The sequence below is a fragment of the Lepidochelys kempii genome, chromosome 7, assembly GCF_965140285.1.
Source record: "Lepidochelys kempii isolate rLepKem1 chromosome 7, rLepKem1.hap1, whole genome shotgun sequence".
Lineage (NCBI taxonomy): Eukaryota > Metazoa > Chordata > Testudines > Cheloniidae > Lepidochelys > Lepidochelys kempii.
The window spans coordinates 25,623,508-25,639,208 of NC_136386.1; the positions used below are offsets into that span (position 1 = coordinate 25,623,508).

The following is a 15,701-nucleotide window of genomic DNA, read 5'->3' on the forward strand; positions in this document are numbered from 1 at the left end:
ACTTATTGCATAATTATCTGTAGAATGGGTATTTTTATCCCACGGGGGAGCACACACCAGTGATACTTGGTGAAAACTCTGAGTGTTAGTAACTGGTGTACACGGCCTGTGCAATTCTGATCTTAAAACCTTTGGTTATAAATCACAGTCAAATTGCTCACATAAGCTTTTCTCATTTTCTGTAATAACTCACAAAGTGGATGATGGAGTTTTACTAGATCAAAAACATTTGACCAGTTATCTCACAACATAAATTTCTAGTGAGGACAACAGGCCTGATTGAGATGGCACATGGGATCATGCAAAGGGATAAGGAGACTAATGCCATATTGATCCTTAAATTAGAGTAATGCAAGCTGTATGGAAGGGCAAATCCTGCCCCTGCCCAGAGGAGTCCCTGGCAGAAAAATTAGAGATGTGCCAATGTTCAGCAATGGGGACCAGGATTTGAGCAGCAAGTATGCATATCTTGTGTGGCGTGCAACTCAGCTCTGGTGCAACATCCTGACCTCAGCACACATGGATTTGCAGGGAGTAGGGCCAGGTGTGATTTCTTTGTGTAAAACCAAGCTTGTAAACCTCTGATTGCAAAGTGATCCTTTCAAATGTGAAATCACAGCTGTGATATCTTCCTGGGTTTGTAGACCTATAGCCTGTAACAATACCTCTCACAGGTGTAAAGTATCTCCCTCTTTTCCAACTGGGAGTTGACTCTGAAGCATAATGAGGATGATCTAAATGCCAACAATGCTAGATATGTCATTGTTGATCATTTGAGCAGAAATAGCTAGCTGCTGTGCCTATCTACTGTAGCTGGATGCAGTAGTGGATACAGCAACCAGCACCCTACTTTCCCCTCCCCCACATACATTTGTCACATTTTAAAATACAGTTGCGAACAGTAGAGCTGTTAATATTTTTTCTCTTTCTGACTCAGCTTGATCTCACCCTCCAAGTGAGTTCCCCATCAGCCAGGAGGAAAGAAATAAACCACAACTGGGCTTCCCTTCATAATAGTGTCCAGTACCACTGCTTCTATTGAGTGATGCTGAATAGAACAGTATAATATTGTTAGTTAACATGTTGTTTACAATCTACTGGCTATATTTTACACTTTATCTTTGAAGACAGATTACTGAATTAATGGTGGACCCTGGGGGGTCCACAGACTATGTCTGAGATTTACAAAGGGGTTGGAACCTCCCTTTGAAATCCCTTTTAGGGATCCACAAATAAAAAAAAGATTGAAAGGCACTGGCCTAGATCCATAGACCCTAACTGAAAATATAATTCAGTCCTTTCTTCCAGTCTTCAGAGAATGAGTTTTGTAATCCATGCTCATTAGGATTAAACCTGTCAAAACAATAGATGTCCAGTGCACCAAAAGGGAAAATTAAACACGCTGAGAACAGATTTGTTCCATTAATTGTAACATGAATACCACACTAAACTGTGCTTCAAGAAAAAAAGTGCCCAGCAAGATTATACATCAAAGAGGGTTTTACTCCACCAGTAACATTTGAACTACACAGTTCTAAGAATATTTTTGCTCTGACTGGTTACTGCCTGATTTAACAGTAGCACTGTTATGGTGTGGGAGTACTGTATACTATACGAATATAATATCTTAGCATTGAAGATTTATATAACTTTGTCATTAAAATGGTCTAAGATCTTTACAGTGGCCACATTCTGATACTCTTACTTGTGTTGAGTATTACCTTACTCCTCAAATTGTCCTACTAACATCAGTGGCATAAGGTGCTAATCAATATGTTTGTAAAACCTTGGAGGTTTATAGCACTTTACAGGACTGGGGCCTTGATCCTCAAATGCACATCCAGGAATATAAATTTTGTAAGTGTTGTTATACCCATTTTACAAATGAGACATAGATAAGGAGCTTGCTTAGGGACACAGATGGAGTTAGTGTCAGCAGTGTGACCAGAATGCAGGAATTTCTGGCTCCCATGTCTGGGTCTTTACTGATAAACGAGACACTCCAGCAGGAGAGTGAATTTGTGTGGGGGGGTGGAGGGTGAGAAAACCTGGATTTGTGCTGGAAATGGCCCACCTGATGATCACTTTAGATAAGCTATTACCAGCAGGACAGTGGGGTGGGAGGAGGTATTGGTTCATATTCTCTGTGTATATATAAAGTCTGCTGCAGTTTCCACGATATGCATCCGATGAAGTGAGCTGTAGCTCACGAAAGCTTATGCTCTAATAAATTGGTTAGTCTCTAAGGTGCCACAAGTACTCCTTTTCTCTCAGCTGTTGGTAACCCATCAGTAAGTATTGTTGATTAGCGACATCAGGCCTGATTAATCTGTGCTCAGTAGCCCCTTTGGGTATTTCTACACTTTGAGCTGGAGGTGAAAATTCCAGCTTGAGGAGACATAGCTGTGTTAGTTCTGAATAGAGGGTAGCCTTGGTGGTGCGAGCAGGGGGAAGGACTAGCCACCCCATGTACAATCCCATCTGGACCATAGATACATACTCAAGGCAGCTAGCCTTTCCCATGGCTTGCACCATCATGGCTATGCTATTTTTAGTGTACTAGCTTGGTAAGAGCTAGCGCAGGTGTGTCTCCTCGAGCTGGAATTCACACCTCCAGCTCAAAGCATAGGCACACTTTTTATAATAGCTTGCAGGGCAAACATAGGCCATAGGATGGGCACAAGCCCTCCTCCCACAGTGAATCACCAGTGAGGAGGCTGGTATACTGTGCGCAGGGCAAGCTCTGTGTGACCTCTGCAGCACCCGCTCCAGTGGAGGGGGCATTCTAGGACAGGCTGGCATGCACAAGAGGGCAGCAGAGACATAAGTACAGAGCAAGGGTGGATTTGGGGCAGACTGTATCCTAGTAATTCTGAGTTCCTGATATCCAACAGGAGCCACTGAAGCAGGGATGCAAGTTAGGGCAGCGCACAGAGCTTCTCTGGCCTGTGCATGGTGTTGTACCAACTCCCGGTATTCCCAGAATACATTCCCTCTCAACTGCTCATGCCTGTGCTAGTGCAGGGATGAATCTAGCCCAGCAAGCCTGATTCTCCTTTTCCATCCTTGCAAATCAGCAGTAACTTCACTAACTGCAGGATAAAACATGTAAGGGAGGGAAGAATTAGTCCATTGTTCTTTAATAATCAGCTCTGATCTTGTGGGTGGTTCCCATAAAAACGTGATCTGAGTCAGCAACTGGGAGGAAGCTGGCTACTCTTTACTATAGCATTTGCAAATACGCCAAGGTCTGAGTTCATAGAATCATAGAATATCAGGGTTGGAAGGTACCTCAGGAGGTCATCTAGTCCAACTCCCTGCTCAAAGCAGGACCAATCCCCAACTAAATCATCCCAGCCAGGGCTTTGTCAAGCCTGACCTTAAAAATATCTAAGGAAGGAGATTCCGTCACCTCCCTAGGTAACGCATTCCAGTGGTTCACCACCCTCCTAGTGAAAAAGTTTTTCCTAATATCCAACCTAAACCTCCCCCACTGCAACTTGAGACCATTACTCCTTGTTCTGTCATCAGCTACCACTGAGAAGAGTCTAGATCAATCCTCTTTGGAACCCCCTTTCAGGTAGTTAAAAGCAGCTATCAAATCCCCCCTCATTCTTCCCTTCCGCAGACTAAACAATCCCAGCTCCCTCAGCCTCTCCTCATAACTCATGTGTTCCAGTCCCCTAATCATTTTTGTTGTCCTCCGCTGGACTCTTACCAATTTTTCCACATCCTTCTTGTAGTGTGGGGCCCAAAACTGGACACAGTACTCCAGGTGAGGCCTCACCAATGTCGAATAGAGGGGAAAGATCACGTCCCTCGATCTGCTGGCAATGCCCCTACATATACATCCCAAAATGCCATTGGCCTTCTTGTCTACAAGGCACACTGTTGACTCATATCCAGCTTCTCGTCCACTGTAATCCCTAAGTCCTTTTCTGCAGAACTGCTGCCGAGCCATTCGGTCCCTAGTCTGTAGCGGTGCATTGGATTCTTCCATACTAAGTGCAGGACTCTGCACTTGTCCTTGTTGAACCTCATCAGATTTCTTTTGGCCCAATCCTCTAATTTGTCTAGGGCCCTCTGTATCCTATCCCTACCCTCCAGCGTATCTACCTCTCCTCCCAGTTTAGTGTCATCTGCAAACTTGCTGAGGGTGCAACCCACACCATCCTCCAGATCATTTATGAAGATATTGAACAAAACCGGCCCGAGGACCAACCCTTGGGGCACTCCACTTGATACCGGCTGCCAACTAGACATGGAGCCATTGATCACTACCTGTTGAGCCCGACAATCTAGCCAACTTTCTATCCACCTTATAGTCCATTCATCCAGCCCATACTTCTTTAACTTACTGGCAAGAATACTGTGGGAGACCATGTCAAAAGCTTTGCTAAAGTCAAGGAACAACAGGTCCACTGCTTTCCCTTCATCCACAGAGCCAATTATCTCATCATAGAAGGCAATTAGATTAGTCAGGCATGACTTGCCCTTGGTGAATCCATGCTGACTGTTCCTGATCACTTTCCTCTCCTCCAAGTGCTTCAGAATTGATTCCTTGAGGACCTGCTCCATGATTTTTACAGGGACTGAGGTGAGGCTGACTGGCCTGTAGTTCCCAGGATCCTCCTTCTTCTCTTTTTTAAAGATGGGCACTACGCAAGCAGGCCTGTACTGTAGGCCTGTATGGGCCGCAAATCTAGCCCATAGTTTTAATAAATGAGTAATAAGGCAAAATAAATTACAAAAGTATTATTTTTTTTAGGAATAATATGTCTTCTTGATAGCTATTTTTCCAGTTTAATTATCCCTGATGTTTAAAAGGAAAATGTTTTAGAGTACTTTGAGGACTACCTGCCTTTAAAATGGACTGTTTTCATTTTTATCCTTATAGTAGAATTTCCCTACAACGTGTTTAAAGCTGGGTCCAAACTTTATTTTTAAGATCCCAAACTGAAGAATAAATCATGGGGTTAAAAACATATATTTTAAAAATTGGGCCTGGCTACCCATGTCTATATTACATTTTGTAATATCGGAGAAATTAAATCTCATCACAAAATGTTAGGTTTAAAGTAGAAAATCTAACCATCATAGACCAAAGGCCTCAACTGATTATTCTGTAATATTTTTTATATATTTATGTTGTCTCTAGGATACACTCTGTGGTGAACCACTCTTTTTGACATTTTCTGGCATGTTTGTTTCTCATAGATATACATTTACTTTTGATATCCCAAGATTAATACTGCAAGATTGCATTAGCTTTTTTACGTGTCCTCATATGGAATCATCATTTTTTCCATCAGCTCTTCCACACAGGTCTTTTTCTGCAGTAATGTTGTGCAGCACTGGCTTCTTATTTTGCAATTGCATTTGTGATTTTTATTTTCTTTGTTCATGTCATTATTTGTATTGCAATAGTGCTTAGGAACCTCAATAATAGATCAGGGCACTGTACAAATGCATAATAAAAAGCCTCTGCCCCCAAGAGCTTCCCATCTACTTGACTTATCTTTGTTAAATTTTGGTTTATTTATCTGTACTTTCCCACAATTTATCCTGAGGAAGAAGGACTGCTGTAGCATATTTTCTGTTATTTGATATTCCTTCTTTCCCCAAAATATGACACATTTGGTGTCAACTGTTAATTAATTTTTTTCACTCCTTGCTTCAGACTGGATACATTTGTCAAGTAGAGCCAAATCCTGCTCATGTTATTCAAGTCCCATTCACTTTAATGATTCATGATTTTTTGGGGTGCTTGACTTTTGATTTTGGGATGCTTGTGGTTGGCAACACTGTGTAATTTGTCTTCTCTGTAGATTTTGCTTGTCTCTTTTCTTATCTGCTTTGAATAATATATCAATGCACATTTATATGCAAGGTTTGCTAGATTGTAACATGGAAAATGGGATGGGGTGTGGTGAAGAAGTAGGCATGATGTATTGTAGTATAAACAACAGGAACCTCACTCTATGTATCATAGAAAGATTGTGATTAGAGATGAGCCCTAAACTGCCAAGTTAATTGCTCATCTACTTTCCCAAACTCAACTGGTGTATTTATAAGTGTTGAGCAATTCAGGGCCATTACAGAATATGACTGAAATATAGAAGTTCAGATCCAAACTTTGGGAAACTGGGAGGAGGAGGAGGAGAGAGGAGCGGAGCTGCGGTAAGGGATCATATACATCTCTAGCGGAGATAACTCCCTGGACTTAGCGGGGGACATCTGGAGATGGATGGTTTGGTTCATTGGTTCATCCGTCACGAATCAGGGAATCTCTATAGGGAGTTTTCAGAGTAGCAGCGGTGTTAGTCTATATCCGCGAAAAGAAAAGGAGGACTTGTGGCACCTTAGAGACTAACCAATTTATTTGAGCGTGAGCTTTCCTGAGCTACAGCCCACTTCATCGGATGCAGTGAGCTGCAGCTCACGAAAGCTCATGCTCAAATAAATTGGTTAGTCTCTGAGGTGCCACAAGTCCTCCTGTTCTTTCTGGAGGGAGAGTGTGGAGCAGACAGGAAGAGAGAATGACAAGGAGGAAGAAAAAGAAAGGGGACAGGGAGAAACAGAGAATGAGGAGGGTGTGAGGAGAAGAAGGGAGAGAGAGAGACGACTCTTAAATAGGAAGGGCAGGGGCAAATGAAAGAGAAAAGAGGAGAGGGAGAATGTGTGTGAGAGAGAGAGACAGGCGTGTGGGAGGTTGTTGAACACAGGAGCCAAGGGGCGGGACTCTGTCCTTGAACTGGGGGTAGAACTGCGCCGGAGAACGCCTGGCGTGTGAAGTTCTCGGACTTCCCTGGCGTGTGGGGAATGTGGGTGCCCGGCCTCTCCTGACAGCCGCTTCGCTGCAGCTCGAAGTTCCTGGGGCCCAGCACCGCCGGGCGCTGCGTTGTGTCGCCTCCTCCTTCTTCCCCACGGCCTGCTGAGGGAGCCCGGGGAAAGTGGCCCCCGCTCAATCCCTGAGCGCTCTGCGGCCCCTGCCAGGGGCTGCAACCGCTGCTCTGCGAGCTGGAGTTCGGGCCGCCGCCGCCGCCTCAGAGTCGCTGCCCTGGCTGCAGCTCCGAGCCGCCAATGCAGGGAGCCCAGCAGCAGCGGGAAGGTACGAGGTAAGGTGCCAGCGCCTGGTTTCTCCTCAGCTCTGACCACTTCCATGGGAACCTGAGGTGGGAGGGGAGCTTTGCTTGGGGCTGGGGTGGGGTTGCCGCTGCCTGCCAAGCGGAAAGGGACAGATCCTGCCGGGGCCATTGTGAGCGGCTCGTCTGGCCGTCCCCAAACAGCCGCGAACAACAACAGATACCGAGCGGTGAACTGGCCACATCTGCTTCAGAGAAAGCCCCCTGGAGGGAACTCCAGCAGCGCCTCCCGTCCCATGACACGGAGGGAAGGTTGAGTCATTTAGAGGTTAATGGGAGGATTCACACCAGCTTAGCCGAGGCTGCGCTCCAGGGTAGGTTGGGTTTCCCCATACACACCCACCCGCAGCTCTTTCCCAGCCTGCTGACTGACAGGGGGCTTTGTACGGCTTTAACTACCCCCCTATACCTAAAGCGGTACAACCACTGGCGGCTGTGTGTGCACGCTGCAGAGGGTTTTGAGGAAAACCGCCACGGATTTTGTAGGATTCACACATCAGGCAGGGTTTGCAGGGTCAAGTTTATTAAAGATAAGTAAGGATAATAGGCGGGAAAGGGATAGGACCATACATTTTCAAAGCATTATACAAACACTAACTCATTTATCCTTGTATTACACCTAAAAAAACCAGAGAGGTGAAGTGACTTGCTCAAGGCTACAGAATGAGTCAGTGGCAAATCCAGGATTACACTGTGTGGCCTGATTCTTCTGGAACATGTGTTACTCCATTAACTGCTTATTTCATAGTCCTGCAAACAGCCTGGGATTTTCAAAAGAGTTCAAGGGAGTTAGGTGCCCAACTCCCAGGGTGCCTTACTCTTTTAGGTTGCTTTGAAAATTGCACTCTCTACAACATGAGTAATTTTACTCATTCAAGTAGTCCCATTGCATATGTCTGCACTGCAGCTGGGAGCCAGCCTCCCTGCCTGCGTAGACAGACTTGTGCTTGTGCACTGAAAGTAACAGGGGTGCAAAGTCTACACTAGCAGAGGATTGGGCTAGCCACCCAACTCCCTAGGTCTGTGTTTGGGTGATTAGCTTGAGCCTCCCAAGGTACAGCATGCTAGTTTGAGCCCTTCCAGTGCCAGTTTGTGCACCCAGCTGCAGAGTAGACATACCCACTGAGTTCAAAGTCACTCTGTGTAAGTATCTGTAGGACCCAGGCTTTATGCTGATATAAGTGGAAGAAGAATCAAGCCCAGGGAACTTCTGATTCTCAGTCCTGTACCTCAGTCACTACACAATGCTGCCTCAAGTTTTGTAAAATTGACATACCAAGGAGATGAAAGAGCACATGGTGGTGTTGTAATTACACAGGATTCTGAAATTAAAAGCAGCAGATTATATATAGACTTCAAAACAGAGCTAGTGTTAATTAACCTGTAATAGATAGTTGTGTGAATTAACTTTAATGTTTGTGAAGTTCTTTGAAGAGGAAAACCACTATGCACTGTAAGTGTGAAATATTGCTAAATTCTTACTCACTGCCAGTGGCACTTCAACAGGGTCACCTTTGTGATGTGGGAATGGCTATGGATCTAATTTAATGTGTGTGTGAGAGGGGCTATTTTACCCCAAATAATTTGGTTTTATGAGGTGGTATGTTTATTTTTCTCCATACTACTAAAATTTTGTGAATGTGTATAAGCATGCTTTTATATTTGTATGTAGATACTTTCTCATCTGTACATAGGGCCATATGCACTCCTTTGCAGTAAAAGAATAGAAACATTTTTTGATCTTCAAACATTTGTTACAGAATTGAGCTACTGAGGACCCCAATTCTGCAGCTTTTTTAGGAGTCTACTTGCATGAAACTGTAGTAACTGTTAATGGCTATGGATAATGAACTCATTGCAGAGATCACAAAACTAGATACCGTGCAGGGGAGTGGGGAAGTATGGAGCAGTGAGCTGCTTCACACATGGTAGAATCTGCAGTAAAGACCTTAGTGTGTGGAAATGTATAGAAAACTTTCAGGTTTCTTGTAATCTGAGGTGAAGACAGCCACCACTGCTTAGCTATCTATATAAATGTTTATCAATGTTTTATTGTTTTCTGTAGTTTGGTACTTCAGGTCTTGAGCAGAAATCCCTATTAATTTCCAAGGGGAGTTGTGCTTTAAAAATCAGTGATAAAACAAGAGGTTGTGACTTGCCAGGGTAGCACATGTATTGTAGTATTTTTGGCCTCACTCCCCACGGATTTCCTCAAACCTCAGTTCCATTTTTGATTTTGCAGTTCTTCTCCCTGGGATCATTGTTGTGCTCTTAGTTGGTCTGGTAATATTTGTGCATAGAATCTGGAGTGAGGTGTTTTGTAGGGAGTTTCTTGCTTTTTCAGCAGGTAAGCTATGAAAATGCATGGACCATAATTAGGATCTATAGTAGAACCTCACAGTACAAACGCCAGAGTTACGAACTGACCAGTGAACCACACATCTCATCTAGAACCAGAAGTACACAATCAGAAGCAGAGACCAAAAAAAAAAAAAGTGCTGTACTATATGTAAACTACTTAAAAAAAAAGGGGGGGGGGGAAAGCAGCATTTTTCTTCTGCATATAAAGTTTCAACGCTGTATTAAATCAATGTGTAGTTGTAAACTTTTGAAAGAGCAACCATAACATTTTGTTCAGAGTTATGAACATTTCAGAGTTACAGACTCCATTCCCGAGGTGTTCATAACTCCGAGTTTCTCCTGTATTTTGTTTTGCCATTCATGAGTTGAAGTGAAACAAAGCTGCAGAGGCTCAGCAACTTTTTGCCTAAATTTGGATTTAGAAGTTAATTTTTGTCTTCCAGATAGGAATATTTAGCTTTTAGCAATGTTTGTTTTTGCATAAAGATGGGTTCAAACCCAAGTGCTGGACCTGAATACTTAAACTATGTGAGAGTTTGCACCTAAACTTTGAAGCTCTGATTCTCATCTTGATTTTTGTTCACTGGTATATTTAGTGAGCAACTAAAAGTAAAACAGTCATATGCTACAAATCTTTCAAACAAGATATTTTAAGTATGTTTTGTATCTACTTTTCTGAGGCTGTTATGAACCTAATAGTTTTTTAAATGTCATCTTTGAAGCAATGCTTAGTGCAACCACAGTCAATTTATTCTGATCTTTTTAGGTATGCTTTTTTGGAAGATATAAGGTGTGTGTATGTGTGTATATATATACACACCCTAAACAATTTCATCAACAATGTAGATGTTAACCTATTTGCTGTGAACCAGCTGTTTCTTTCCTATGTGGTACTGATATTCCATAAAATTTAGTTGCTTTTAAGGAGACTTACCAAGTATACTACACAGCACTGCCTGAAATATGGTTCATGCAATGAATCCCTGATGTAACATTAAGATAGACCTTTAGTGAGTTTAAAGACCCCCAATTCAGTGTTAGAACCACATTCTGTTCTTAATTTGCCCCACTGAGCCCAGGTACTTCAAGGTCTGAGATTTGTGTGAGTGTTATTTTGTATCAGATCTCTCTCACTCTCTACACATGAATGAGAAGTTTTAACTGGTTGTTGGGGCTTATTCCAAGTCTTCAGCTTATCCAGCTTGATATTCAATAATATGAAATTTACTGTCTGTATTTTAAGTTCCTAAAAGTTTCTATTAGGTTCAAGAAGCTTGTAATTATTTTGAGTACTACATGTGATAACCTCTCCCCCATTAGTACAAAAACTATAATAAATACACTTAGAATCCTTTTGAAGTTGTCTGTGTGCACTGAGCTATATTGCAAGCAGCTTAAATTCAGTTAAATCTCACATTCCTTCTGAACAATAATTCCATATGAATTGTCATTTTTTCACTTATAATACATAAGGGTGATTGGCAGAGGGATCCTCTTAATAGGAGACTTCAAAGAATTTTGTGGGTTTAAGTCAATTCCTTTAATGTTATTTTAAACTAGCCTTTTTGTGTTTAATTTTGTAGGTCTCTTTATTTAAATTTTAACCAGAATCTATCTTGGAGAAAGTGAGGCTGTACAATTGCTTCCTTGCAGCTATTTTTATCCATAGCAAGGATTTGGATTGAAGGTTAGTTCCTGTGAACCTGTATGGTGTCATCCCCCCCACCCCCTTTCTTTCTGAATCATGTTCCTCAAGTTTTAAATGTTGTTTTGGAGTTTTAATTGCTTGACTCCCATGAAAGCTGTAGCAAGCAAGCTAAACCACTGCACAAGACTAAAAGTTTGAACTGATATAGTATATAGAATTATTACATTGTACCATGACAGGTTTCAGAGTAACAGCCATGTTAGTCTGTATTCGCAAAAAGAAAAGGAGTACTTGTGGCACCTTAGAAACTAACCAATTTATTTGAGCATAAGCTTTTGTGAGCTACAGTTCACTTCATCGGCTGCATACTGTGGAACTAGTATGCATCCGATGAAGTGAGCTGTAGCTCACGAAAGCTTATGCTCAAATAAATTGGTTAGTCTCTAAGGTGCCACAAGTACTCCTTTTCTTTTTACATTGTACTATGTTTGTCATCAAATAAAGGACTTTATAAATATGCTCTAATAATCTGTGACTAACAAATATCTCATATACATTCATTGAGGTAGCCATAGCTCCAAAGTCGCTATTATGAAGTAAACATCTCTATACAAAATGTGTATTAACCGGGGGTAGAGTTAAAGCAGTGCACAGGAGCATCATGTAAGTGGTGCGCTTTAAACCATGGAAATGTAAACAATGTACTTGAATTTCCAGAGGTGCCTTTATTAGGTCCCGGTCAAGTTACAGGTGCTCAACACTGTTCAGGATCAAGCTGTAAGAGTTGAGATGCTTGACATCTGAGTGTCAGGCCCTTAATGCCTAAACAAAGGGACATGTTTTAATTGTTTTTATTACTTCTCCCTAATCACCTAACTAAGGCTTGGCTACACCTAGTTTTTGTACTGTTTATAACTATTTCAGATAGGGGAGTGATTTTTTTTAAACTGAAATAGTTATTCTGGTATAGCTTATTCCTCTTTCAGTATGGGAATAATTATACTGGTATAATTGCACCCATGCTGGACTTCGTACTGCTTTAACTATACTGCTATAGCTAAAATGGAACAATTTTTGTGTGTTAAAAATTCTGTTGACTTCCATGACACTGAAGATTGTGCAAACTCTGAAAAGTTGGGTGGTGAGAAATCTGGACTTGAGTGGCTCTCTGTCATGCCAGAGCCTCTATTGGAAGGAATTTCACTCTGCAACAGTGGAACATCTCTTCGGGTAGCTAACAAACTGATGATACTTAATTGCAACTGTAGTTTGTTTTGGTCCACATGGCGCTTTAGTGTCAGTGTTATCTTTTGGAACCTAATTGGGTTCTAACTTGCTGTGGTAGCTAAATAAATGGTACAACTTCATTTATTTTACACACTTAATTCCGTGTTTCCTCCCCTGAGAAATTGTAGGAATTGTAAGTAAGAAAACAATATGTCCTTAATGAATAGGCATGTTGGATATAGTCTCTTATATTTCAGCAATTATGTTTCATTCCTTTGATACATTTTTGCCCCAGAAATAATGATAAACTGTATTTTATATAATCATGAGGTTTAAAATGTTCTGCTTCAAGCAACATATGTTGTCAAAATCAATATTATGTTACTGTATCAAAGATATGTAATAACCATAGGGAGCAAGTTCTCCTGACTGAGTCCCTTACCATGTCAGCTGGAAGCTGCTCTCCATAGGTATGGTGTTTTCTCTCTCTCTCTCTTTCCCTCTCTCTTCCCGCCCCCAGTCTCCCATGTGTGGAGCACTTGCAGGATTGGGGATCATAGAATATCATGGTTGGAAGGGACCTCAGAAGGTCATCTAGTCCAACCCCCTGCTCAAAGCAGGACCAATCCCCAATTTTTGGCCCAGATCCCTAAATGGTCCCCTCAAGGACTGAACTCACAACCCAGGGTTTAGCAGGCCAACGCTCAAACCACTGAGCTATCCTATCTGAGTAAGTCTCAAAGGCTACAGATTGAAGATAATTCTAGGATCATGCACTTTCCTTTTATCTTCATAGGTAATTCTGTTTAGCACCCTATCAGGAAACTAAACATGCAAAAGGATTTGGCCAGACATATTGAACCATGTGCCCTATAACACCCTGCTCTAGCACAGGGAGTTTGAGATAATAGCCCTAATTTTTTTAAGGATTTTTTTTTAAAGGAAGTAGGCCAGAGGAATCATAATTTAAAGCTAAGTAGAAAATTCCATTTTTATTTTAAAGACAGGTGAAACTCAGCATTATGAAGGTGTTTGTTTATTTTGTCATTTTTTCTTAGTTTTCATTTTCATTCTTGTGCAGTGTATTTGCTGAATGTAAACCATTTTCGCATTTGAGGGAAGGGCATGTAGCATGGGGAGCAGCAGTATTTTGGATGCGTGCCATCTTGTGATTAGGCAAACTGGTGGTTGTGTGTATATCTGCCTTCACTTCTTCTCTAAAAATGTTTTACTTAAATGTTGCCTGTAGTAAGACATTTAATTTACTTGAACAAAACATAATTGTGCTTTGTTTGGAAGTTTCTCTAGTGTTCCAGAAGGATGCTTATTTTTTGCATCTTCATAATTTTTCCTTTTTTAAAATTACTTGAAACCACCAAAAGCCCTTTTTACTTAATATACTCCTCAGAAGTGACTCTGGTATTCTTTCCAAGGCAAATTTGCAGGATTTGTCCCCATTACCATCTTAGAACAATATTTTTGAATAACACCTCAAATGCTTTACTTTCAAATTTGGTGTTTTGAGGAGGATAGAGTTAAATTCCTCTCTCATGTTACTAACTGTATGAGTCACTAGAATTGGTAACAGAAATACTTCTCATAATCTTTGGAAAGAACCTTTCAGCACTGTTTTGCTGCGTAGTATCGACGTAGAAGACACAAAGGCAGTGTCTTAATATAAAAGTAGAACTGTTGGTACTTGAGATCATCAACAAGCATATTAACTTGAACCAGATGAACAAAATCAGCAGAGCTTCTTACACTCATATAACTTCTAAGATTTCAGCCAAAATCAAGACAGAAACAGATGAGCACTAAGGGCCAGATTGTGCCATTTAAGTTTTGGTGGTTTGGAGGTGGGGAGAGACAGAATCAACAGTTTAAATTACTGGGCAAGTGTTAGTGTATATCAGTAGTAGTATATGGCCCATTTATTTTGCCTCACTTCTGGCATTAGAAAAAATAAAAACAGACCTGTTGAATTATTCCACTTGCCACAAAATGACAGATAAGACTTAATGGGAACAAATTCAGTGGAATTAAATATCTTTGATTGCTATTAAACTTCATAAGTTATAACAACAAAAGTGTTCTGTACTTGAGTGTATTAACTCTTATTCACATATTCATAGATACGAAAGAACATTTTGTGTGTGTGCATGTCTGCGCGCATGTGTGTGGGTGAGATTACTGAGAAGGACACAGAGTATTGAAACACTTGAGTCTGTTTATTTTTTTATGGGATAAACTACTAAAGCTACTTTTCTCTACAGACAGGACTGCCCTTCTCCCCTTCCCCCCCAATTGAAATCACTTAGATTTTTTGCTTTGCTTTGTTTTTTCAACAAACAAAACCAGTACTTTGCCAGTAGTAGTTTTTCAACATAGTAATGTCATACCCTTTCACCCTCTATTTCACCAATGTAAATTACTGCAAAACTGACTAATGCTCCTTCCAGGAGACAGGATTGTAGATTAGATGAACCAATGGTATGAGCCATTCTATAATTCCTATTTTCATAAAGCTACCCCTTTTTTGGAAATACAACAGTCTGGAAAGAATACGCATTTACATTTTTTGTGGGGGTGCATGAGCATACTCACTTCTGCTTTCATTGAAATGAGTGAGTAGGAGATTGGACCCTTCAAGGGCATTTAGTAACTGAAAGGTGACTCCAGTCTTAAGAACAGGTGCAACTTTGGCATCAGCACTGCAATTTTACCCATCAATTTGCTTGAATTTTATTCTAGGATGTTTTGTAATGTATTTGGTTGGCTTCATGCTTTTGTGGCTTCTGGTCACTGCAGGAAAAAAAGTAGGTGCTCAGAACTAAGGGATTAAGCCCACTCACAACTATATTGCAAACTAGTGATTCTTCTGCTGCATTAAAGAATACCATGTTAGTGGTGCTGGATTTAGTATGGTAGAAATTTGCATTGTTCCCTATTGCCTCCTGCTTTAAGTTCCTTGGTGCAGAGACTAACAGTAGCATTCATGGTCTACCAAAGGTGTCTAGTTTCCAGGCATTTTTTCCCCCCCTTACCTGCTCAGTGGTTCTCAACCAGGGGTACACAGAGCCCTGGGGGTACGCAGAGGTCTTCCAGGGGGTACTCAACTCATTTAGATCAGTTTCTCAACCTGGAGGTTGTGATCCCCAGGGAGGGTTGCGGGACAGATTTAGGGGGATTGCAAGTTCAGGGCCAGCATTTGGGGTGGCAAACAGGGAAACTGGCTGGGACCCCACGCCACAAGGGGGCCCCACAAAGCTAAGTTACATGCTTCAGTTCCGAGCAGCGGGGCTCAGGCTTCAGCCCCGCTG

The 15,701-nt window shown here is 41.6% G+C and overlaps 1 protein-coding gene across 1 annotated transcript in view; it reads left to right on the forward strand.

Moving 5' to 3' along the window:
* The first annotated feature begins 6,804 nt into the window (after positions 1-6,804).
* ARHGEF3 (Rho guanine nucleotide exchange factor 3) overlaps positions 6,805-15,701 on the forward strand; it is a 312,784-nt gene continuing 303,887 nt past the window's right edge. The window contains exon 1 of the mRNA XM_073351503.2: positions 6,805-7,118. Coding sequence (XP_073207604.1) covers positions 7,084-7,118 — 35 coding nt within the window. The 5' untranslated portion in view covers positions 6,805-7,083. The remainder of the gene's footprint in view (positions 7,119-15,701) is intronic.